The sequence below is a fragment of the Cyrtonyx montezumae genome, unplaced genomic scaffold, assembly GCF_038088225.1.
Source record: "Cyrtonyx montezumae isolate F1298 unplaced genomic scaffold, pur_monq_1.0 scaffold_7, whole genome shotgun sequence".
Taxonomy (NCBI): domain Eukaryota; kingdom Metazoa; phylum Chordata; class Aves; order Galliformes; family Odontophoridae; genus Cyrtonyx; species Cyrtonyx montezumae.
In genome coordinates, this window is record NW_027072078.1 from 35,573,662 (window position 1) to 35,599,468 (window position 25,807).

General features: G+C 39.9%; 1 protein-coding gene across 5 annotated transcripts in view; it reads left to right on the plus strand.

Annotated features, from left to right (window-relative positions):
* TANC1 (tetratricopeptide repeat, ankyrin repeat and coiled-coil containing 1) overlaps nt 1-25,807 on the plus strand; it is a 67,627-nt gene that overhangs the window by 33,953 nt on the left and 7,867 nt on the right. For 4 of the 5 annotated variants that reach the window (XM_065750833.1, XM_065750829.1, XM_065750830.1 and 1 more), the window contains exons 4-21: nt 1,006-1,107; nt 3,094-3,215; nt 4,096-4,285; nt 5,638-5,895; nt 7,342-7,467; nt 7,857-8,138; nt 9,521-9,672; nt 10,660-10,891; nt 12,179-12,345; nt 13,789-14,396; nt 14,578-14,686; nt 14,899-15,021; nt 15,850-16,086; nt 17,130-17,315; nt 18,110-18,188; nt 22,949-23,082; nt 23,580-23,703; nt 23,826-24,001. In XM_065750833.1, the coding sequence (XP_065606905.1) occupies nt 1,006-1,107; nt 3,094-3,215; nt 4,096-4,285; nt 5,638-5,895; nt 7,342-7,467; nt 7,857-8,138; nt 9,521-9,672; nt 10,660-10,891; nt 12,179-12,345; nt 13,789-14,396; nt 14,578-14,686; nt 14,899-15,021; nt 15,850-16,086; nt 17,130-17,315; nt 18,110-18,188; nt 22,949-23,082; nt 23,580-23,703; nt 23,826-24,001 (3,407 nt within the window). The remainder of the gene's footprint in view (nt 1-1,005; nt 1,108-3,093; nt 3,216-4,095; nt 4,286-5,637; nt 5,896-7,341; nt 7,468-7,856; nt 8,139-9,520; nt 9,673-10,659; nt 10,892-12,178; nt 12,346-13,788; nt 14,397-14,577; nt 14,687-14,898; nt 15,022-15,849; nt 16,087-17,129; nt 17,316-18,109; nt 18,189-22,948; nt 23,083-23,579; nt 23,704-23,825; nt 24,002-25,807) is intronic. The other variant, XM_065750831.1, reaches the window with a different exon arrangement.

A 25,807-nucleotide genomic window follows, 5' to 3' on the forward strand; every position in this document is an offset into this window, starting at 1 on the left:
GAGGGGGAAAAGGACTTGTGAGCAGCCCTGCAGAGAAGGACTTGGGGGTCCTGGAGGACAAAAAGCTGAATGGCAGTGAGCACTTCCTGGGCTGGATCGGCAGAGGGGTGGCAGCGGGGAGTGGAATGGAGTTGTCCTCCTCTTCTTTGCCCTCACTAGATCTCATCTGGAGAACTGCATCTAGGCCTGAGGCCCCCACAAAAGGAGGATGTGAAGCTGAGGATTGGGTCCAGAGGAAGGCCATGATGCTGCACAGAGCTCGAGCACCTCTGCTATGAAGACAGGCTGAGTGAGCTGGGCTTGTTTGGCTTGGAAAAGAGAAGGTTCCAGGGAGACCTCATTGCAGCTTTCCAGTGCTTGAGGGAAGCTTGTAATCAGGAGGGAGCCCAACTTTTAACATGGTTTGAAACTAAAAGAGGGGAGATTTAGGTTAGATATTAGGAAGAAATTCTTTACTCACAGGGTGATAAGGCCCTGGTATTGCTGCCCAGGGCTGTGTGGGTGCCCCATCCCTGCAGGTGCCGAAGGACGTGGATGCGGGCCAGCCCATGGCAGGAGTGGGGCTGCAGGTCCCTTCCAACCCAAGCTATTCTATGATTCTATGTGATTTTATGATCTACTTTCAGTATTTTTCTTTTTAGTTTTAGAAGTGCTAATTACAAAATTATCTTCCTGTTGTACTGGAAAATGAAAGCTCTGTAAAGAGGAGGCATGCTGGAAGGTGTACAAGCTGGAATGTAAAAATAAAAAAAGAAAAACACTCTTTACATATATATAGGAAAGCCTCAGGTTTGTTGCAATAAGCAGACTGGTTTACATTCCAAGAAACGCGCTGTGCTTTTTTCTCACAAGACTGAAACTGCAACAGCTCTTGAGTTCTTGAGTAGCAGCTGTGTGTCTTAGTTCCTCTACGTTATTTGTGTCTCTGAGGAGAGACACTTTACATTTGAAATTTGTGGTACATCTGGAAAAAATTTAGATACATTCAGCTATTTTCCTTTCTAGGTCCAATCAGGAAGGCCAAGTATGTGGAAAGTCCTAGAGTGCCAGGTGAGGCAATTCTACTGCTGAGAAAACAGTCAGAGCAAGAAGAACCCAGTCAAAATGGTAAGAATCTGTTCAGTGATACTTCATCCATTCATTTCAAAGGAAGTGATAAAAAGCCAGAGTAATACTGAAATTTGATTCTTTATTTGTAGAAGTGTTTGGCAAATGCCATATTCTTGTAGTAAGGAGGAGATGCTTTTCATTCTACTTACATGATCTTTGTAAGTGTCTCAATTCTTGGAGATGTGTGCATGCTGCAGGCGAAGTGCTATCAAGTTAATTACTGTGCATGCCTAAGGTCTACTAGAATTTTTATGCTTTTATTTTCAGTATAGAGTGTGTAGCTCTGCACTGGATGCAGTTTTTCATTTTATAAATTTTGTAAAAGTTTCCTAAGTAGGAAGAGGCAGTAACTGTATGCACTCTTATCGTGGATTGCATGTGCTTAATACTACTTCTAATTTTTAAATTAATAGCCTTCATTGAATTAATTGTGTGTATCTGATCATTGGGTTCCAGATGTTCCTTTATGCCCTACTTGATACGTTATAGTTAGCCAGGTCCACGTTGTGCTTGTAGTCTTCATCTCCCTTACCTAAAGATGACCGTCTTGTAACAGTCATCCTCTTGGCAGAGTTGTATTCCCAGAGGAAGAACGCTAATAGCCAAACATGAAATGTAGTGTGTAAGGATTAATTGCTGATTGGAGGGCTGAACAACTTAGACTCTTGGAATTTGTCTTTGATGCTGAACTGGTATTTGTATTGCTGAACACTTGCTCAAACCAGTACGAGGTTAAAATTTAAATGAAATAATAATAGGTTTTTGTAACAGTTCATAGAGCAATTAAATAGTTGATTTAATAAACTCTTTAATTTCTAATATTTTTACTTTAAAGATAATAGGAGTGATCAAAATGACAATTTCTATAGAGGAAGTACACTTCCCTGTCAGCTATTTCAAGACCTGGCAATATCCTGAGATGCAAAAGCTTTGGCTGTCTGATGTCAAAAGACACTGTTCTGTAGGCTTTCTCCTTTTGCCATGGTTAAAGGACAGTCAGATATATTAGAGTAAAACATTAAGCTGTCCTCAAAGTTAAGCATTGTTTGTGTTTAAGCAGGCATCGAGCCAGAGTGAAATGCAGAAGGATGTTCTAGTGCAGTACTCATGTTTGTGAACTGTGGGCTTTGTTGCTCAGGAAGATTGAAACATTAAAGTAAAGCTTACTGAGCAAGCTGGTCGGTTCTGTTAAAATCCCTGTTTTCTCTTTTTCTCTGGTTTTCTTACAGTCTAGAGCTGGGGAAAAATACCCTTTTCCCTCTTTACAGAGCCAGGTAGGAGCTAATGCAGCTGGTGGTTCTGTAACGGAGAATTCTTGTTGTGAGATTTCCCAGAGTCGTTAGATGATGTTCCTTATTAAATTGATTATTTATACCTGAGGACAAGACAGGCCAACATGCTCTTCTTTTTTTAATAGTCAACAGAATTAAATGCTGTATAAATGTTCCTGCTGGGGAAGAGCTGTGTAGTTTGATAGGTGATTCCAAACTGTTGGCATTGAAGAAAAAAAAAATCATAGTACTAGTTGCAGTGTTTATAAATCATCTCTGTTATTAACTCTACTTCTCACATTTTTAACATAATGTAAAACAATATAAAAAAAACTACTGGAATAGACTTCGTGTGACACTGAGCTTTGATAGTGTCATACTGCTGCTGATACATGCTAGTCATTGTGTTGATCATCAATCCAGGGATGAACTGTTTGTCTTGATACAGCTGATTTCACTAAACTGTTTCTGTTTTGCCTGGCAGGGTGGTGGATTTTTTTTGTTTGTTTTTGTCCCCAGATTTGTGCAGCTAAGCAGAGAATGACCTACCAACAACTTAAAGACTATGTGGGATTAACTTCTCTTTTAGAGAAGCTGATAGAGAAGATCTGCTGCTTGCATTTGATTGTACTCTTTCTACTTCTTGTAACATTTTCCAAGTATAACCAACACTAATTTTCACCAACTTTCCCTCCCACCCCTCTCTCTAAAGCAAAGCCTGACAAAGACTCGAGCTGTTCTCCTGCAGCACAAGAATTGATGACAAGATTGGGTTTTTTACTGGGAGAAGGGATACCAACATCTGCTCATATAGAAGAAAAAAATGAATCCATGGTAGGATTACTGATTACTATTTAATAGCCATAAGGAAATAGAATTGTAGCTGAATTATAAGAGTCAAGCTGTAGGTATTTGGTTTTGTGTGTTTGCTTGTTTTTTTTTCAATTGTGGGTTTATCTTGCATTCTTCCTTAAACCAACCAACCAAACAAAAGAATAGACTCATCTGTCCAGGAAGCTAAATCTATCCTACTATGAATGTAAAGAGCATCTAGGCTTCTCTCTGCCTTATTTCTTCCTGATTTTCTCAGTGAGCTACAGGAAGGGAATGTCTCAGTGGTTTACTAGAGTAGGAGCATACTTTGGAGGTATCCTTTCCTCTCCAAGAAATGCACTTCTGTTTGATGGTCTCTTTTCCTCATGCAGTGGTAGAGGAGCTAGGGAGAAGCAAGGAGCTGGCATCTGTACGAAGTTCATCTGCTAACTGAAACACTGGAATGACCAATCTCTTTCTTCCCTTTATTGTTTTATAATCTCAGGGTCCAAAAATAATCAGTTTGGGTTTCCTTGACAGGGAAAGGTTACTAAGAATTCATTTCCATTGCTTCTAACACAAACTTTGGATATATATTTTGCAAGTAAATATTTAATAGAGAAGAATTCTTTTTCACTGTAACTCTTCAGGTTAATCATGAATTCTTACATTTTTAATGTTTTAAGTTCTCAATGTGTAAGACTTGTAAGATGCTTTTAATAGTAATCTGAAATCGTGTCATTAAGGCACGACCAGTGCCAGTCAATATAAAGCTTCTTATTCTTGAAGTTTTCACTCAGAAAATGAATGTTTTGTTTTATTTCACCTTTACGTTTCTGAATTTCCACACAGCAGTGTACTGCTTTCTGTGCAATAACCATTCTTTTTCTTCACGTTGCAGTGTACAATAGCTAGTCAAGGAGTCAGTCCGTGTTCCACTCTCACAAGCAGCACTACATCTCCAAGCACGGATAGCCCGTGCTCAACTCTCAATAGCTGTACTGGCAAAGCCACAGCCAACAAAGGCAGTCCCTGCGAAACCATGAGGAGCCCTAGCTCCACCCTGGAGAGCAAGGACAGTGGAATAATAGGTAAGCATCTTAATTAGTAATGCAATTAATAAAAGACAACCTTCTCTTAATGCTGCACGTCCAAATAACTGTGATTTTATGATAAAGCTAGATCCCATTTCAAATCCTGTGTACTTGAAAGACTGAAATAATATTTTTTGCCTGTTTTTTTACCAAGTGGTTGCTGTCGTTAGGTGTGCGTTTCTCTTGTTTTCATGATGCAGTACTAATTTCTCCGTGTTTTCATTTCAAATTGTTAATTTATTCTGTTAATCTCTTATATTTACCTCTATAACACATTCCATTATGTTGAAGGACATAACCTCAGTGGGTCTTTTCTGAAAAAAAAAAAAAAAAAAACAACCCAAAAAACCCCTCTGAATTCCTTCCTGCCTTCTTTATTTCTGCTCCCTGGTTTAATGGCTCAGTATCAGCCCTGCTATCTTCCTGTGTCTTTGAGCATCCAGGTGGCTGGCAGCTTTTATATTATTTTCTAGAAAAAGTCCAGAGTAAGATGTAGAAAACATATATTTCATGTTAGTATTAACTGTTATGGGAAGATGTATTCCTTACTCTTTCAGTCAGTGTTTATAAGCTAATTCTTTAACCAGTCCCTCTTAAAAATTGATTTTATAAAAGCTGTTAGGCTTACAAAAAATAAAGAGTAATATCCTCCCTAACCTGAAGGCTTCTTGATATCCATGTATATGATTCCAGTTTAAGTCTAGCTGATGGACTGAATTTAGGTTGGAAGTAAAAGAAAGCTGTTCTAAATCATATATGCCTAGATTTAACGAAAGAAACTTAAGGTATGTCTTTGTGAACTTAATTTTTTAATTACAACTTTTGCTATTAGAAAAACTTGCACATGAAAACGATGTCTGCCTGCTTGCTTGCTGCTGTGTGTGCTGCCGTGATCATCAATTATCTGTCCTGGCTGTATCCCTTCTCAGCTTCTTGGGCACCCTCGGCCTCCCCCCTGGCAGGGCAGAGCAGTAGAGAAATCCTTGACTCTGCATAAGCACTGTTCTGCAACCACTGTTAATTATTGTGCTATCGCCCTTATTCTCATCCTGAAGTTAAGTTGTGAAGTTCTGATAATAGTCCTTTTTCTTTCCTCTTTCCCCTTTTACATAAATAAATAAACCCCTGCAACATCAAACCAGTCGAGCCTGCTTTCTCTGGTTGTGTTTGGCAGTTTTAGGAAGCTGTGCTGTTAGGCCTTTTTGATAAGTAACATTAGTCCAATTTAACAGAATCTCCACTGCAGAACCCGGCCCCAAATACTGCCTGAGTATGAAGAGTATAACGCATGTTAATACAGGCAGGCCATTTTCTTGTGAGTGTACTTCAGATCTTATTTTCTTTCTCAGCAACTGTAACAAGTTCATCAGAAAATGATGATCGTAGTGGATCCAGTTTGGAATGGAGCAAGGATGGGAGTCTCAGAGCTGGAGCGCATCGAGGAATTAGTCATGACCGAAGAGCTGACAATTGTTCACCAGTTGCAGAAGAGGAGGCTGTTGGATCTGCTGAGAATTTGCCAAAGGAAGTACCGGCAGGGGAGGGTCCCGTGCCTTATACTCAGAGTTCTGGATCGTTAATAATGCCTCGTCCCAACTCTGTTGCAGGTGAATACTGAGATACAAAAAAGAATGTTTTGTTAATGATGTGACATTTCTGTTTAATGTTTCAGTTGAAGTTATGTTGTTATTATGAAGGTATTTTTATTGGACAAAGGAGCGTAAGTTCTAAACTGAATAGATGTGTATTATTTAAATTGCCATACAGATTTTATCTTCTGTTTAGTGGGTGTTGGCAAAGTTGGAACTTCTGTGGCACTTCACAGCCCATCAATTTAGGGAACAAGTGGCATATATTGACTTAAAGAAATAAATGAAATTCTGCTTTCTAGTTGAATCCTTGCATTCGGAAACATGAGCCTGTTCAGTTCTGGATAGGTACGAATGTGACCTCCACTTTAAGTGTTGTGAAATCAATAAATACCCAAAGAAGTACATCTGACTTGAGCTCTGTTAGCAGTACCTAACAAATTCAGTGGCAGGATATTTGCTTACATAACTCTAACCCTGCAAACAGAATGGTCTGATAAAGTGTTGAGAAGTATGGGTGCCATATATGTGACACTAGACTTAGTTAACAGCTAACCGAAATTTAGAAGTTAAGTAGTAAAGACATAATGAAGAAAATGAGGAAAAAGATTTGAGGGCTTGGTTGTTGATGTCCAGAAGGAGGAGAGGTTGATTCCAGCTAGAAAATGTTGTCCATAGAAGGGATTATTTTTGGCTTAAAAGACGAAACAAAAATTGCTGCATGGAATTACCTTAGCGTGATAAGTTGTGTGAGGGAAATACAGTTGGGAAACCAACTCTTAACATTCTGAATGGCAATATTTTGGCATAGAATGTACTAGCAACGTGGGCAGGAATTTCAAGTAGCATTATCAGAACTTTAAGATTTTGGACCTACAAAGTCATAGATTATAAGCATCTTCATTGTGAAGGCACCAACTTATTGATTCACCTGAAAAAAAAGTTCTCAATTTTATTTTCATTCTTTTATTGTGTGATTAGTGTATGTTCTGCACAGTCCAGCAAATTGAATGTAGTGAATAGCAAAAGGAAACAATGCCTACTGGCAACTTAGTAAGGTTTTTCAAGAACTTAAATCAGTAACAGACAAAATCCAGTGTTGGCCACTTGCAAGGCACAGTTTGGTAGCAATTTTTTAAGCTTCTTATCAGGGATTACAGTGTCACTTTAAATTCAGCTCACCAAGTTTTGCATTAAATATATAAACAAGAGGGAAAAGTGCATTTGACTGAAGAATGCCACACTTCCACTGAATGTTTCAGGGAGACAGTAGCATAGGAGGAAGAGATCTCTCTTTCCATATGGAGAAACCATTAGCTTGTGTTGTATTCCTGCTCCCCATGCCACCCTCCCCCCCAAAAAAATCAAAGAAACAGAGAAAAAATGTAGTAAATAATGCTATTCTTTGTAATTTACAGCTTAATAAAAATAAGCTCAACGATCTTTAATTTTTAAATACTGCAGCAACAAGTTCTACCAAACTGGAAGATCTGAGTTATTTGGATGGACAAAGAAGTACTCCTTTACGCACTTCGATTCGCTTACCTTGGCACAACACTGCTGGTGGGAGAGTGCAGCAGGAAAACAAAGGTAGGCACGTTTACATCTGCAGCTGTCTTGGCACAGTCACACAGTTGTTTCACAGTTAAAATGTTATAAAATAAATATTTTAATAAATATTAAAAAATAAACGTTTTAGAGTACTCCTGACAGATCACTCAACGTGTTTGAAAGTAGCGTGCCTGTTCGCACTTTCTGCACATACAAAGTGCTGTGGTTTAGGGACAGAGTGCATGGCTTTTAATGGTGAATCAGTTCAAACTGAGCAAATTGGTTTGTGCTGTTTTCATTATGAAAGCCTTAGAAGAATTCTGATAGTGAACGTGATCAAAAATGCCACTGAACAGAATGGTCTTCTGAGCCAGTTTTGTTGCAGGTCTGGTTTCTAACAAACTTTTCTCCCTGCTGCCTCTTCTCAGCACGTTTTGTCGCCTATAAGCCTCAAGACATTTTGCTAAAGCCATTGCTGTTTGAAGTGCCAAGCATAACAACAGACTCTGTGTTTGTTGGAAGAGAATGGCTGTTCCAGGCCATTGAAGAAAAATTGAAGAATACGGATCTGGCAGAGAGCAAGGGAACAGTTATTACTGGAAATGTAGGATTTGGGAAGACTGCTATTATTTCTCGTCTGGTGGCACTCAGCTGCCACGGAAGTCGCATGAGGCAAATAGCTTCAAATAGCCCTAATTCATCCCCCCAGAGTAAGTCCCTTCTGTGAATAATTGCTTGGGATATTGTACTGGTAACAAGAATTAGAATATTGCTTGCTTTTCTGATCTAATTTAGTAGGACTTACAGAATTGTTTGTTTCGGAAGCAACCTTTAAAGGCCACGTGGTCTAACTCCTCTGCAGTGAACACGGTCACCTACAGCTAGATCAAGTTGCTCAGAGCCCCACCAAGCCTAAACTGGAGTGTCTCTGGGGGACAGGGGGGTTGCCACCTCTGTGGGCAACCTGTGCCAGTGCTTCACCAGGGTCTGGTCAGGCATGGAACAGGCTGTGCAGGGCCGTGGTCGTGGCCCTGAGCTGCTGAGGCATAAAGAGCACTGGAACACCAGTCTCAGACGTAAGGTTTGGATTTTGAGTGGGCCTGTGTGGGACCAGAGCTTTATGGTCCTTGCGCATCCCTTCCAACTCAAGATATTCTCTGATCTGTAGTAGCTTGTTTAAGGGTAAGGAGCAGTTGATACAGTTGCATTTAACCGGTTCTGAATTACCCAAGTATGGCAGCATCAAAATTTAGTAACCAAGAAGGAATGGCTTACCCTTTCTTAAGATCAGAGGTTACTGGAAACTCTGAAAGGATACAGTCTCCAAGCAGAGATAATTTCTTTCTGGCTGCCAGCCCTTAAATGAGGTTAGGGAGGGGTGGAGCCAGAGTCCACCCCTTCCAGTTGCACAGGTGAATTGCTTCCACCTGTGCTCCCAGGGCTGCCCACACCCCTTCCCTGGGTGCTCAATTCAGGCTGTGGCCTAACAGCTCCCATGCACTTGTTCCTCTGATGTTTTATCTGAAAGGAGAGAAGTGTTATGTTTGTTCCTCACAGCATACCACAAAATTTTGGGAACCAAATGTTTGCCATAGACTTCAAGCAGAGACAGGAATAAGGCTATGAATAAACCAGTTCTGTCTTCAGAAAGCCCCTGTTAGGATCTGTAGGTACTAGATTGGCTATCAGGCAGAAGCCTATGTTAATTGGAAGGATAATGAGACTGTCATTGCCACTGTGTCCACTGATGCCACTTCAAGTAAAAATATGTTGATAATTTCCAGCAGTTTAGTCTCATAGTTCAAGTGAGTCAGGAAATGCATAATTTTAATGACAAAGCTTAGTATCTTGATGGTTTTGCTTTTAGCATCTGTAATTTCAATCTAAAAGTGAGCTGGATTGTTTCAAAATGGTGAGGTTGCACATTTGTATCTACGTTTATTAAAGTTCTTGCAAACTTCTTTGATACTATGATTCAGTCCTAACTTCTGCACTAGCAATAAAGATATCCCATGATCTTTTCATACAAAACAGTTTGTTTTCTGTTTTCAGCACATTTGGCCTTTTTGATATTTGTTGTTTTTAAAAATAGGCAGCGACTCCTGTCAGGAGATTCCCTTAAGTCAGTTACCTCTGTCTACTCCTCCTCCAAGTGGTACCTATACAACAAAGACCATGAATTGTCCTGGTACTCCTGACAACCAGAATCAAGCAGGTGATTCTGTGAAACGCCTTGCCTCAAAGGTGGGTTTTCCCTTACCCATGGAACTTCTCTTTCAGCACATTAGAAAACCTCTGGTCTGGGTGGGAAGCAGCCCGATGTGCAGAGCCTCTTGGGTCTGCCAGCAGTGGAACAGTAGGCAGCGCAATAGTCTTGGGTAGTTCTAAATGAAAAAACAGCTGCCTGCCTTCTCTGCCTTTCAGGTTCTTAACTGATTTCTCCTTGGTCTCAGATAGACCATTAAATTAAAAAGGAGTAAATAAAGAAATTCCACCTGCTCCAGGTGTGTATGAGAAGGTTTGGATCCTTAACTTCCAGAAGAGGCTGTGCATTCTCTGAGCATTTGCTCTGAGCATTTGCAAAATTCTGAAAGATAAATAAAATGCTTGGACTGTAGGAATGTAGGAATCTGTAACCCACCGCACGTTGTCTGAGTATTGCCTGTTTTTTACATACTGTGAGAATTTGGAAGAAGCACTTATTGATGTGTTGGTTTGTTCTTTTTTCTTTGCATGTTATGTTATTGTGCTGGTTTTTTACTTTTTGCATAGTGGGAAAAAAAATAATGACAGTGTTGTGTGCTTCATGCAAATAATTAGGAGGAAAACATGGGATTATTGTTGATGTCTTTACAGCAGTGTGTATTATTTGGAGACAGTGTTATGTAACTCACTGAAGTTACTCTGGACACTGTATTTTCCTTGTGGCTTTTTTTTTTTCCAAATAAATGTGACTTACATTTTCTTTGTAAGTATTTATTTTTGCTGTAAGAATCTTACATTTTGAATACATATTTCATTTTGGTGTGCCCTATAAGGTGAAAACCTGTTTCACTGTCTAACTTCCTACGACTTGGTACAAACTGTAGAGTGTGATAATTATTCTAGCACTGAAAGATAGTTTTTAGATGAAAGAGCAGTTAGTAAACCTTTATCATACTTGGCAAAATAACTGTCTTAAAAATTGATTGGGGTAACCTTTTTTTTTCTTCTTTTTCTTCTTCTCTGCAGGTTGTTGCTTATCATTATTGTCAAGCTGACAACACGTACACCTGTCTTGTCCCTGAATTTGTGCACAGCATTGCAGCTTTACTTTGTCGTTCAAATCAATTAACAGCATACAGAGATCTTCTAATAAAAGAGCCTCACTTGCAAAGCATGCTTAGCTTGAGATCTTGTGTCCAAGATCCAGCAGCAGCTTTTAAAAGGGGAGTGTTGGAACCACTTTCAAACCTCAGGAAAGGTAAATCATGCAGGAAATGACTTAGAGCTGAATCTAAACTGCATAAAAAGTGACAAAAAAAATAAAAGCCCTCGATGACATGTATTCTAATGGCTAAAGAGAAATTGGTAAAGCAGAACTTTCCCAAGGGAGGATTCATTAACTGTGGTAGTTGTTCATAACAATTGTAGCTAGTTGTTTTGTATTTTCAGGTCAAACTGTACAGAGCATCCAAAATCACGTAAACCTTACATTTGTTTCTTGCCAGAAAACTCAAGGGTAGCTGCTCAGCTTGCAGTTAGGGCTCACACATTTCATATTAAAGGATTTTGTTTTCAGATGCTTTTAGCTTTAGTCACACTTTTTCTGTTCAGTAGTTTCCTGTGCCTGAAAAAGCACCTGCAAAGTGGATGTGTTTATTGCATGCTTTTAAAAATCAAAATGCAATAAGACAGTTTTCCAAGAAAATGTGTAACAGCATGATTTTGTATTTTAAATAAACCCTGTAAAACCTTCCTTTAGCAATAGCCTTTCAGTCTGTATGCTGATGAGCAGGTACTTGATGTATGGTTAGATGAGGGAGGGTTATCTGAACAGAGCACATATCATTCCTGTCAAAATTGGTCTGCAGTTCCTGATTTTTTTTCTTGGTTTGTTCACAAATATACATGATGCACATTGGCAGATCTCATATTTGTCCCTGGAACATTCGTTCTTAACCAGAACAAACAGCTTTAGTTTATCAGGTGGTTACAAAAGTAGTCTTCTCAGTTTTGAAAGTGCAAACAAATACCTTTCATGATTTTTACAAGTTGTATGGTTGTTTTTTTTTTTTGGCTTGGTAGTCCAGTGAAGCATAACTTTTAAGTAAATGGTTAAAAATTAAAAGTTAGGTCAATGAATAGCTTAAACAGCACACATGTGCATCCTTCCCCTATCCACACATCTCGTCCCTGTTACGGGCTAACAGCCTTGTTTATTTTTAAACTCTTTTCAAATCAGTTGTGAAACAGATCCATCGTAAACAGCACAATCAGAACCTCTGTACTGTGATTGCTTCTGGTTTTCTTAGCACTCTATGGCAGTGTTCTTCAATAGTTATGAGATCTCAAAAACAAAGCTATTAATTGGTTTTGTTGTCCAAACAGTATCATTAAATGTTTAATCTCTAAAATAATACCTAAATGCCATAAAATGAATTGCTTACATTATTAATGCTTGGTGTTCAAAATTTGAGGATAAAATGTTGCATAATAGGAGAATTGATAATCACCAGTTGTTTTTTTTAATTTGCTTTTTATATTTCAGAGCAGAAAATTCCTGAGGAAGAATTCATCATTTTGATAGATGGCCTAAATGATGCTGAATTTCATAAACCTGATTATGGCGACACAATTTCATCATTTATCACAAAGATAATTTCTAAGTTTCCTCCCTGGCTGAAGCTCATTGTGACTGTGAGAACTAATTTCCAGGTAAAAAAAACCAAAACAAAACAGAAGCCTTTGACCTTTTTCTTAACCTCAGAGTGGTCTTTTATAGTGCTGTAACTGCATTGTTAAGAAAAACACTGGTTTTAAAGGAGGATAAAGTCAAGTCAAGGGTTGTTGGTTTTTTTGTGTGTTCTACTTTGTTGTTGCATATTTCTTTATAGCAGAAGTACAGTAGTGGAGGTGTGTTTGATCTGTTTTGAATTTCTTCCTTAAGTGTGCTAATTGAATTGATAATAGAAGAAGTGGGAAAGTCGGAATATGTTTCTTTGTCTTTCTGGAGAGAAATGAACAAATAAATGAGTGAAAAAATAGTAATAATAATTAAAAGTGCATAGTGGTCTTATCTTAAATGTTTACTTTCTGGAGTATAAATCTGCTATTACCAAGCTCTGCATTTTCACATTTTGGGAAGGGATAAGTTGCAGGTCCACTGTCACGGCTGATGAGTTTGATTCCCAGCCTTAGTAGCATTGGTCACTGTATCTCTTCATCCATTTGTTCCCTCTGAACAAATAACTCCAAGCGTAGAGCACCATGTCTTTAGAATGTTTAAGTGGGACCATATAGACTTTTTTTCTTGCACTGCACAGCAATCTTCTTTTGGAAGTTATATTGTTTTTTTTCCAGCACTAAACAGGTTCGAAGATCTTCATTGGTTTTTTTCTTCACTTCAGTTTGATAATAATTCTTTCAAAAGTATGTCTTCTTAATTGTCATTCACCTTCTTCTTTAGATAGCAGCAAACTTTATACTTTTAAAAAAGTGCTTGAGATACAGCCCTGCCATCCCTGTGTTATCACTCAACTAGGCATCCCACATTTGCAAAGAAGAAAACATGAAGGAGGACTCAAGTCTAGCTCCATAGTAAATGTTTCCTCACACAACAGAGAGTATGTCTAGATAGAAGTAGGCCATAAAAATATGTTCAGGTAGACATGTTGAAGTGTATGACTGTGCCACAGTTGGTACTTGCCTTGAACTAAACAGGGCTGTCTGTGTGTACTAAGTACCTTTCTGGTGTGTTATTACTAGACAGCGTGACAATGAGAGTATTCTTTTCTCCTCATCGTTAGATCTGTTCCTTAATAGGTGATTCCTTCTACCTCCTCCTTCCTCTCGCCCATTTTAGAGTCCAGTTCTGGTAACTTTTTTGTTTCCTTAGTTTTGAAGTGATCGTTCTAGAGGATGAGCTATAAATCTGTGCAGAGGTGGGTTAGTAAAATGTTTGAGAGCATCCTATAAAAAATGAGAGAACACAGAAATACTGTTGTACCTGTTACCACTGGACAGCGTTTCCAAAACCACAGTAGTGGTAGTGAATTTGCTTCATTACAGAAGACAGTTATAGCAGAGACACATGGCTGAGTTGTTACTGTTTGCTCCTGGAGTGCTGTAATTCCTGTGTTTTTGTTCTTTCTTCCCCAGGAGGTAACAAGTTCGCTGCCCTTTATCACATTATCCCTGGACAATTTTCCAGACAACAAAGAAATTCATGATGACTTGAGTGCTTACATTCAGTACAGAATTAATAACAGTCAGGAGATTATAAACAACATATCTTTAAATGGGAAAGCTGATGCGGCTATTATTGGGAAAGTGAGTAACCATCTGATCATGAGAAGCCTGGGATCTTATCTCTATTTGAAACTGACTCTGGATCTTTTCCAAAAAGGTCATTTAGTAATCAAAAGTGCAAGCTACAAGGTAGTTCCAGTGTCTCTATCAGAACTGTACTTACTTCAGTGCAACATGAAGTTTATGACAAACTCTGCGTTTGAGCGAGCCCTGCCAATATTAAACGTGGCTCTGGCGTCCTTACACCCCATGACAGATGAACAGATTTTCCAAGCTATTAATGCAGGTCAAATAAATGGAGAGCAGCAATGGGAGGACTTCAGCCAAAGGATGGAAGCTCTCTCGTGTTTTCTGATAAAAAGACGTGACAAAACGCGCATGTTCTGCCACCCTTCCTTCAGAGAATGGCTTGTTTGGCGAGCGGACGGCGAAAACACTGACTTCTTGTGTGAGCCAAGGTAAAGGGACCTTGCAGGAAGTCCTGGTCAGGTACCTGCAGTGGAGTTTTACGTGGTTGATCTCAGCTATTGGGGAGAGGACAGAGTAATGTTAAAACGCAAGCATGAATAATATTTTCCAAATGTACTGAAACCTGCGGTTGCAAAAGTCGTTCTCTTTGAATTCTGCTCTTTTTGCTAGGAATGGACATGCTCTGTTGGCTTTCATGTTTTCTCGACAAGAGGGAAAACTAAACCGCCAACAAACCATGGAGCTTGGTCATCATATTCTTAAAGCTCACATCTTTAAGGTAAAGCCGTTAGCTTAATAGATGTCATGATCTATATGTATCAGTGTATCTTAGATGCTTATCTGAAATGCTTTAATAATTTGTTAAAGCTCCTGCAAAATACTTGAAATTGTTACTGGCATTAACAAAAAATGTGTCTTCTTTTTGTACTGATGAAATGAATAGTATTTATGATACTACAGAGAGGTTTCCTGTTATGTCATTCCTGCTAGGGTCTAAGTAAAAGGACTGGAATTTCTTCCAGTCATCTTCAAGCCTTGTGGATTGGTTATAGTGCTGATGGTCTGTCTGCAGCCCTTGCTTCTCTGAGAAACATCTATACACCCAATGTGAAGGTAAGAAAATATGCACCGCTGTGTAATCTGTGTTCCGTCTCCCAGTGTTGCTATTACTCCGATAATGAACGTTGAAATTCATGTTACAGTTCAGAAGAAAAAAACCCACCATGCATCTGTAAGTAGTAACTAAAATTCTTTATAACAAAACTGCAAGTACTGAATGTCCCATTCAGTTTTCCTTGGTAGTTTTGGTGTAAAGAGGGATTTCACTGTGTTACTTAGGATGCCTTTTCAGGAGGTCAGAAGTACTGCTTGTTTTGCTGGGCAGGGTTCAGCTGTATTTTCTTGTGTGAGGGAAGTATCACATGAATTGTAAAAGGAGAAGTACTGTGATGGCAAGAAGGTGTAAAATGGCAGAGCTTAACTTCATTAGTTGAATGCCCTAGGATGTGGATTGGGAAAGCTAAGATGACACATAATGATTTTAGCAAAACCACCATGCATTTTGATAGGGAATTTGATTGTCCACACATGCATACATTCAGTTTTTTTTAATGCAATCCAGTTCCTCATTGTTATATATTTAGTAGCCCAAACAACTTCAAAAATTGTAGTATTACAGTATTACAGTGGTGAGAGTGCAGTGAGTTCTGAGATAGAGGTGGATCTTACATTGAGAACACATAGTTAGATGTTAGAATAATTTTTTTGCTGGCAGGTGATTTCTAAGTTTTTGTTCTGCTACGTATGTGGTAAAGTCCATGTCTGCAATTAAATATGCTTCAAAATCAGTCACATATAAGGATCTTAATGAAGCTTTAAGAGTTGATTAACAATTGAAGCCAAATGTGAAGTAAAAATTGTTTTATTTAAATTAAATCTTAGGTGAGTCGGCTGCTGATCTTGGCAGGTGCAAATGTGAATTACAAGACTGAAGTACTAAATAATGCTCCAGTACTGTGTGTTCAGTCACACCTTGGGCATGAAGAAGTGGTCACTCTTCTACTAGAATTTGGAGCTGCTATTGATGGGACATCAGAAAATGGAATGACTCCACTTTGTTACGCAGCAGCTGCAGGTCACATGAACATAGTTTCACTGCTGTGCAAAAGGGGTGCAAAGGTAAGCTGATGCACAAAGACTGCAGTTTTCACAGCCAAAAGTCTTGCAGGGGCCTAAAAAAGTTGTTGTTGAGTACATAACTGTATACTGATTTAATTAACACAGAGTCTTCCAGAGTACAAAAACAAAGTCTAGAACACATTGAAAAGTATGTACAAGACATTTTGTTTCTGATCATGTTCATGCCTAATTTTACATTCATTAGTCTCTGAATAACTCTGAAGTTAGTAGGACTACACACCTAGCAGGTGTCAAAACCTTTGCATTACTGTTGCTTAGAAACCCAAGTACAAAAAGCAGGGAAGGACTGACCTTGCAATGGTCACGGTATCACCAGTCAGTCCCCTTTGTGAACTGACTCCTAGTTCCTTCCCAGCTGGAAGTCTGTACGCTTCCCTTTATTGCAGTCCCAGCCCAGACCTCTGGCCTGTTGAGGTCCATGGGAGCAGCAGCACAATCATTTGATGTATCCCAGCCACTCTTCCTGGCTTTTTTATCATCTACAAATGTGGTGAGTTTGCACTCTGTCCCATCACATGGGGCACTGGTGAAGGTACTAAACAGTATCAGACCCGTTGTTCATCACAGTAGTATACTGCTAATAAATTGTCTCCAGGTGGACTTTGTGCTTGGGCTCATCTGTTCAGCCAGTTTTAGGTACATGTGTCTGAATACCGTGCAGCCTGTATCTGTCATCTTGTTATGGCACACAGTGTCAGAAGCTTCACTAAAGTCAGCAGAGACAAGACACACAGCTGCCAAGCCAGTCAGCTCATCTTCTTGTGAAGACCATCTGGCTGGTTAAGCATTTCTCTTCGTAGATCCACCTTGACCATTTCTGATTGCTGTTCCATCCCTTGTGCATTTAGAAGTGATTTCCAGGATTAGTTTCTTCATAACTTTCCCAGTGACTGAAGTGAGGCTATTTGACCTCCTTCCTGTTCTTGATAATGGGAGTGACGTTTGCTGTCTTGCAGTGCTCGGGAGCTGCTTTTCTCTACGACCTTTCACTAGACTTTTTAACTTTATCTTTTTCAATGCAGGCTGACTATCTAGACAAAAAAGGGCAGTGTGCTTTGGTCCACAGTGCATTGAGAGGGCATTGTGATATCCTTGAATATCTTCTGAATGTTGTTTGGATAGCTTCTTCTCAGGAGCAAAATTCACTAAGAAAAAGCCAAGCACTGCAGCAAGCACTGACAGCAGCTTCCAGTATGGGACACTGTCAGGTAGGCTGATAACTGGAATATTTCCAAATCTGTTTGAATTTATTATAGTGGTACAACAATACTTGCAGTTATTTTCTAAGAAAGGGTTTGTAAAGAGGAACTGTTGAATTCTGCTATTTTAAGTGTTATGCATTCCCAGTGACTCTTTTAAATGCGTACTTAAATATTCAATAAAATGAAATGCTTCAGAATTTTGTCTACATGTAATTCTGTCTTTTTTGTTGTTGGTGTTGAAGCTGTACTACGTGTCCAGTGGAAGTGGTAACATTCAGTGTCTCACAGTATACATTTGAAGAATCTGAACTACGATTAACTTGAATTAATGGTTAACTAAATCTTGTAAAAAAAATTGTATTTGTTATCCACTGATGAAAGTGAAAGCAGCCAATTGCTCAATTATGAGAATAATTGATCTTATAAAAAAAATATTTTTCACAAAAAACGCCCACTTTTTATTAGCTCTTATTAGGTAAAAAAAAAAATGTTTCATTACTCTTAAATAAATAACATTCTGCCATTTCAGGTGTTTTCCATACGTTCTATATAGCACTTCTCGTGTATGCTGGAAATATCTGTATTACCCATGTACTTTGCCTTTCCTATCTTTGCTTTTTCCTTCAGCTAACAAAAACACAGCCTCATTTTGCTTCCTTTACCTTCTTGCTGCAGCCTCATTAACCACTTGTTTACAGCAGCCTTCAGAAGAGATTATTAGAATGTAATGTTATTTTAGTAGCAAGTGGAACATGACTTGATAGATGTTTGTGGCTAACTAAATGTCCTGGTTTTGATAGGTGGTTTGTAACATCTTGACAGTTGAGAAGGAGCATGAAATTGACATCAATGTCACTGATGCCCTGTGGGGAGAAACAGGTATTTCTTTTCACGTATTTCCTCCGATTAGAGTTGCTTATTTAAGAAGAGGGTGTTTTATTTTACTAATTAAACTGCACGTTGTCCTTGGGAATGCAGTGGCTTCGAGCTTCAGTGTAGAATTTCATTCAGTTACGTATCTGTATGCAAACTTTTACTTTGAAAAATCTCGTTCGTTCACCAGAAATCCAGGTCATTGCCTCCATCCAAGGAGGACACTGGATGATAAGAATGATCTTTGTGTGCCAGGCAGATACTCAGTTGGTTTTTTTTAAAGGGACACAGTAAGCTACGCAGCTGGCAGATGAATATTTTTGTGTCTTACTGTGTGAGTAGCATCTGAGTTTAATTAAAATAGGTGAGATTTCACAATGATTTTAAGGAGCCTGTTGTTGAAGAGTTGTCTAAATTCATCTTCCCTTAACATTTTCTTTTCAAATTTTAATAGTGAGATTCTTGCTTAACGAAATGGGAATCTTTACTCCTAAAGTTAGTGCTTGATTATGCAGTCCTAGCTTGTGATGCAGGGGGAGGTCCCAGTCCCAGTGCCTATGAGCTGTTGCACTTCTCTGCTCTGAGATACTTTGCCCCAGTTTACTACTTTGTAAAATATCTCGAGTCAGAATAGCTGCAGGCTGGCCAGTACATTAAATATTAAATATCAATCTTCGGTTATGGAGTATAAGAAATTGAAAAGGACACAACTCTGAATGCTTTTTGAGTCTTTGTGTTTGTGGCTGGGTGGTTGAGCTTGTATTTGCTTTGTACCTTTTGGTTGTTAGCTGTAATTTTTTGTAAATGGGATCGTGGTATGGAACAGCATAGTAATAAAAACTTACTTCTTCTAAAAACTTAGAAGTACATGACACAAAGGCTGAAGAGCAGTGTGTTCTGTGAGTGCCTTTATCCAAAGTGGAAAAGTCTATCACGCCACAGAAAAGCAAGAAGGAACCTCAAAGGAAGTTCCTTTTCATGTTGCAATATGTTCAGGAACAGCTTATTTCTGTTCATGTTTGTTGTACAACACCGGAGTTTGCTCTGTTGTTATCTACTTAGACTCATCTTTGAGTTGGAAGGGACCTTTGAAAGCCACCTAGTCCAGTTCCCCAGCAGAGTGCAGGGGCACCGCAGCTGGATCAGGATGCCTAGAGACTGATCCAGTCCTGCCTTGAAAGTCTTCAGGGATGGAGCACCAACCACATCACTGGGCAGGCTGTTCCAGTGCCTCACCACTCTCATTGTAAAAGACTTTTTCCTTATATCTAATCTAAGTCTACACTCCCTGAGCTTGAAGCCATTTCCCCTTGTTCTATCACCACAGACCATGTTAAAGAGCCTGCCCCCTTCCTTCCCATAGCTCCCCTTCAGATACTGACAGGCCACTCTTAGGTCACCTCGCAGCCTTCTTCTCCAGGCTGCACAGCCCCAGCTCTCTCAGCCTGTCCTTGCAGGAGGGGTATTCCATCCATTGGCTCATGTTTGTTGCCCTCCTCTGGACATGCTCCAAAAGCTCCATGTCTCTTCTGTACTGAGGACTCCACATCTGCACACAGTTCTCCAGGTGAGGCCTCACCAGTGCAGAGCAGAGGGGCAGGATCACCTCCTTTGCCCTGCTGGCCACGCTGCCAGTGATGCAGCCCTGGATACAGTTCAGTTTCTGGGCTGCGAGGGCACAGTGCTGGCTCATGTCCAGCTTCCCATACATCAGTACCCCCAGGTCCTTTTCAAACGGGCTGTGCTCGATCCTTTCATACCCACAGCTTGTATTGGAAGGGGGTTGCCTCAACCCAGGTGCAAGATCTTGCATTTGGATTTCTTGAACCTCATGAGGTTCACCAGGGCCAGTCCTCTAGCCTGTCTAGTACCCTCTGGATGCCATCCCATCCCTCTGCTGTGTTAACCACACCTCACAGTGTGGTGCCATCTGCAAATTTGCTGAGGGTGCACTCGACCCCACTGTCACTGATTGAGGTATTACAGAGCATCAGCCCCAGCACTGAGCCCTGGGGAACACCGTTCACTGCTGACCTCCACTCAGACATTGAACCATTGACCACCACTCACTGGATTCGATCCTGCAGCCAGGTCCTTGTTCATCAAATAGATCACCCATCAAATCCATCTCTTTCCAATTGGGACAGAAGGAAGTTGTGGGGTACCGTGTCAAAGGCCTTACTGAACTCCAGATAGGAGACATCAGTGGCTCTTCCCTCATCCATTGATGCAGTGACACCATCAAACAAAGCCTCTATGTTGATCAAGCAGGATTTGCCCTTGGTGAAGCCGTGCTGGTTCTCCTGTATCAGCTCCCTGCCTTCCATGTGCTTAGTACAGCTTCCAGGAGGATCTGCTCTATGATCTTTTCTAGCACAGAGATGAGACTGATGTGTCTTCACTTTCTGCCTCTGGGCGGGCACTGTTTCTCTCTGCGTAGAGTCAGTGATTAGTAAAGTGATTTGGTCATTGACAGTTACTCATACTGTTAAATTACTCTCTTTGTATCACTTAGATAGATAGTTGAATCTGTACAGCAAAATTCAGTGACACTGTATTGTGCAGAGCCTTATTTATTACCCTCCTTTTTAAAAACATTTTTTGTCTTGACCAAAACTCAGGATTGGGAGTGCAGTCTGCATAGAGCAGTTGGAGTAGTGAATCTGATCCCCAGCATATGCAGACCAAGTGGGAGTGATGGCACTTTTTTTAATAAGCATTGTCAGTTTTATCTCATGTGAAAAAAAGGGAAAAAAAGTAAATCTGTATCTCCTGTTTCCTTGATATGTCTTTTTCCGGGTGTTTGTTTTTTTTTTCTCATTTCAGTTTTTAATCTTCTCTTGAAACCCTTTTTGTTTCCCTTTCTTTTTCTATTCAGTTTCTTTCTGTATTATAGCAATTAGCAGTCTCTGTTCCATCCCAAACAGCTTCTACAGCTTGTGCCTTGTTGAGCTGGCGTGTCTTCACTGCATTTGTAATTAGTAACTTAAGCACGTGCCTGAAAGTCACACAAACCACTGTACCAGACCTCACAGCTTTAGAAAGGAGAATGAAGTTAGAATGAGTGCAAAGACTGATTTTTTTTCTTTTGTCCTTAAAATAGGAATGATCGATCCGAGCACTTTGGTTACCTGTGTTTTCAGTCAGGCCTCTGTCTCAATAGGACCAGAAGAATTCCAGTGGGTTCTCATCAGCTGTATCAGGGCTTAGCCCTTCTCTGCTAGTAAAACTCTTCTGTAATGCTTAAATAGTTTAAAGATTTGCGTTTAATTAAGATCCCTGGGGGAATGAAAAAAAGTAGAGTTGGTTTACTGGTGAGATGCAGCTCACCAGGTATATTGCTGTGCTGCACAAGCTTTTATTTTTACTTGAAAAATAAAACTGAGGAAGCATCAGGGAAGTTTTCAGTTAATGGAAGACAAATCAAGAGAAGATAGGACGCAGACATCTGAATGGATAACTCTTAACAAGAGTGCAGAGAATATTTTGTGTTCTTTTCTAAGTAAAGAAGTACCACATTCCTTTTCGCTTCTTTGATTAAACATCTTTGCTCTCAGTGCACAAAAAGACAGTGACTAAAATATATCCTGGGGAAAACTCGGGGGATGAAAACTACTCTGTGCAAAGCATGAATGGAAACGCAGTGCAGTGGGCAGTGAATCAGACATCACTGGCAAAGTGATGGATAGGGAAAGTGTGAATACAGCGTAACATACTCGTTCGGAAGGAGGTGTGGTACAGCAGAATGTCTCCAAGTTAAAACAGAGCTCCAAGTTTAACGCAGTGGTGGCTTGCACAGGGAACTGCTGCATGCAGAGGTGTTTAGGTCCAGTGCTGTTAAGTCATGACACAGCTTGACATTGTGAGGAATTAGGAAGGAAATGAACAAAGGCTCTCTGAGTGTCACTGATGCAAAGGTCATACTACAGGCCATTGAAGGTAGGAAGTTACACAAATGCTGAACAAATTTTATTTATCACATACTCCCTTCTATTGACTGTTTAAATTTTTAGAAAAATTGTACTTTTTCCAAGTAGTTTTCCAAACTTTGTCTTGTATCATGCCCCAGAACATCCTTTTCCTACCAATTACAGTTTCTCTTCAACATTGTTGGCTGCAGATCAACAATCTGTCAAAGATTACTATTTTTCTTCCACTTTAATGAACTGTTCTATGGCAGAGTGGGCACAGCTTTTGCAGAGCACTGTATCAGGTGATTTTCAGTGGAGTGGTTGGAATTCCTGAGCAGGGTTCAGTCGTGATGTTTTTTAAGCTGACTCTTAACTGTTCCATATTGTTATGTATGAAATAAGGTATGGAGTCATACTGTTGCTGTAATGTTTAGCCTATACCATAAGCTAAAAAGCTGGTACTGCCTTTGGGTAAGGGCCTGCTGGAAAGAGCAGCAGCTTTCTTCTCACAGGAAAAAGAAGGAATATTAAGGAGAAAGGAGCTGTAGCTGCATTGCAGATAGGCTGTGGGGTTTATCCAGCATTTTCATAACAATTCTTTTTACCCTACAAGCTGTGCACATGTTGTATTTGTTATCTTTGAGAATTACCTTCTTATTTACCACCGAATATCTTCAGTTTACTGGTTTAATCTGATTCTGACTAATCCATTTCAGTCTGAGAATAGTTAAGAAAATCTTGTGGGGCAGCTGTGTTGGGAAAAAAAAACGGTCCTTAGCACTGATAGGATCTGCATGTGTCAAAGGATGTGTTAAAACAGCTAAGAAAAGATGCTGATGAGAATGCTTCTTTTAGCATTGACAGCTGCTGCAGGAAGAGGAAAACTGGAAGTCTGCGAGTTACTTCTTGAACGTGGAGCAGTTGTGACCAGAGCTAACAGGAGGGGAGTGCCCCCCCTCTTCTGTGCAGTACGGCAGGGGCACTGGCAGGTCTGATGCTTCTTTGTGAACTGGTGGAGTCACGTGGGAAGCTGTCCTTGATTTCTCCCCATCTCTAGTCCTGTAATAAATTGCTGTAAATTTTAGAAAGTGCATTTGCTTCAACTTCTAACGGCTGTGTTCAGAAGTGTGTTTTTCGAGTTACTTGGAAGTTACATAAATGATCTGAGAATACATTGGCTGAACACCGATCTTAGTTGTAATACACCCAAAAAATAATACATGGAATTTAAAACACTTCATTTCCTGGTCCAAGAGCAGAGAGAACCTGAGAGTGAGGAGCCCTGTGCTCACCCCTCCTGTCAAGAGAAGTCCCCGAGTTGTTAAGGAACAGTTAGCGGCTGAGTTGAGCGGGATTTCTCAGTGGTAGCTATAAACAACACCTTGGTCCTCTGCTCTAAAAACTTATGCATAATAGCATAGTGGCTACAATGTAAACCTGATAATTCATTTGTAAAATTCTTATTTCTACTTATTTTACATGTCAGATTGCTAAACTTCTTCTGAAGCATGGGTCTGATGTGAATGTAAGCGACAAGCAAGGCAGAACTCCGCTCATGGTGGCTTCTTGTGAAGGACATTTGAGCACTGTGGAATTTCTCCTTTCTGCAGGTAGAAAATAAAGAACTGTTTCAGTGCTGCACAGCTGTACCAGAGACTGTGTCCATGTAAGTCAGGTTATTTTGCATATTAAAAAGGATATCTTCATTACAGAATTGATTTTCGTTTTATAGGTGCGACTATTTCATCTCTGGACAAAGAAGGGCTGACAGCTTTGGGCTGGGCATGTCTAAAAGGCCACAGGGAAGTGGTTCAGTATTTAGTTGAGAAAGGCGCAGCAGTTGATCAGACAGACAAAAATGGACGAACGCCTCTAGACCTGGCAGCTTTTTATGGAGATGCTGATATTGTAAGTAGATCTTAATAGCAGAACAACAAAACTTGTATTGATTGTTTTCGTAACACAAAACAAAGCTGAAGAAAAGTTATCAACCAAAATGGAAAGGAAGTCTGTGCTAACCAGGATGGTTCCACCACACGTCTTAACTGCAGTTACAAAGTGTTTACTCTGAAAAGCATTTTCTAGGTAAGGTTTTAGTACCAAGCTGATTAGAAGCCCAGCATTATGCATGCGTGTTTTACAACGTGCTGTTACACTTTGTAGTGGGTGTTTTAAATCTCAGTGTGAAGGAACGTTATAATTTCTGTTTTGGATGAAATAGATTTAAAAAAGAAAAAAAAAAAAGTCTGAGGAGTGTGATGTGAAAGAAAAAGATCTTTTTTTTCTGCCTTTGCCAACTAATTAAAGTAACTGAACTCCCAGTCAGCTGGGAGCCCTAGCCGTGCTGAGACACAGGAAGAAGCATATTACCAGAATGGATGAAAGTAAGAAAGGTTTTACTTCTCCACTGTTACACAACATTACTTATCCACAATTAGCATTGTATGAGCTCTTGCATGGCAGCGAGAGAACTGTTAGAAATCTTTTTCATTTTCATCTTAGGAATCACTGGGATGCACTTAGTCCCGTGAGTTACTGAACAGTCTATAGACTTGTAAAGAGAAGGCCTGAGCTGTAGATTCAGGTTTTTCTCAGTTTGTTCCATAGGTCATTTCAGAGACAGAACACAAGTGGAGTTCCTTTCTCAGCCTTTTATCTTTCTCCTGTACTGCTTTCTTTGTCTATAATGTGTCACAGTGCAAGTATTAAAGGCATTTTAGGGGGGGAAGTCCTTCTGAATCTGAGATGAAGTGTGCCTGTAACGGCGGTCAGGATTATGCAATAGCTTTAAAGGCTGTGACTCAGAATCCTTTCAATCTTTACATTCGTGGTCTTGGAATTTATTGTGTATTTTTGTTCTCATGCTTCAAAACTTGGCAGTAAAGCACGGTTCAGAATTCTGTCCAGATAGGAATGAAATTTCAGCACACTGCATGGAAGAACTTGCTCAGTGTGCATCTACTGCAGACAGATCCTGCAGCTCACTGGCAGTTAGAATAAATAGTATATGCAGCCTCTCAGAGCAGTATCTGTTCTTCTACAGTTTACGTGTACAACATCCTCTTTCGAAACAGCAGTTCTTGAAGAAAAGTGCTATGGTATAATTTGCTGTAAGAAAGACCTATTCTGCTGTAATTAGAATTAACTTGAAATTGTTAAGTCAGTCCTTAAGATTCTGAACTGGCTTTAAGAGGTTTCAGCAGTCGCATCACAGAGCTCTTCCTGTAACTGTAAGTGTTCCTCAGTAACATTGGGTATAAAGAGGACTGTTGTTTTTTTTTTTCCTGCTTGGGATTGAGGGATATGGGGAGTCCTGTGCTGTGTAGGCTGTCCCACTGGAGTAGTAGCACTGACTGCCAGCACTGACGGACTGACACGTGGAGAGTTCCTGTAGCTGAACAGCCTGGTGTTGCACTGGGGGCCTGGCAATGGAAAGGATTGTTAAAAACCTCTCTGTGCTGTATTACTGCCAGTCACAATTAAGTAAGCAGTGGTTATGTGAAAGAACTGTTGCTTACATCAAAGCTGTTATTGCTGTAATACCCTTTACATTGCACTTTTAATTACTGTTACCGATGAGCAAATTAGTGGTTGGAACCTGATGGGATCTGACCTTTGTTTTCCTAAACTTATTTGCTTTTACTGCATTTCACATTTGCTGCATTTTTGCTTCAAGCAGTGGTGTTAGACTGCTGGAACAGGTGGCTAAGAGGT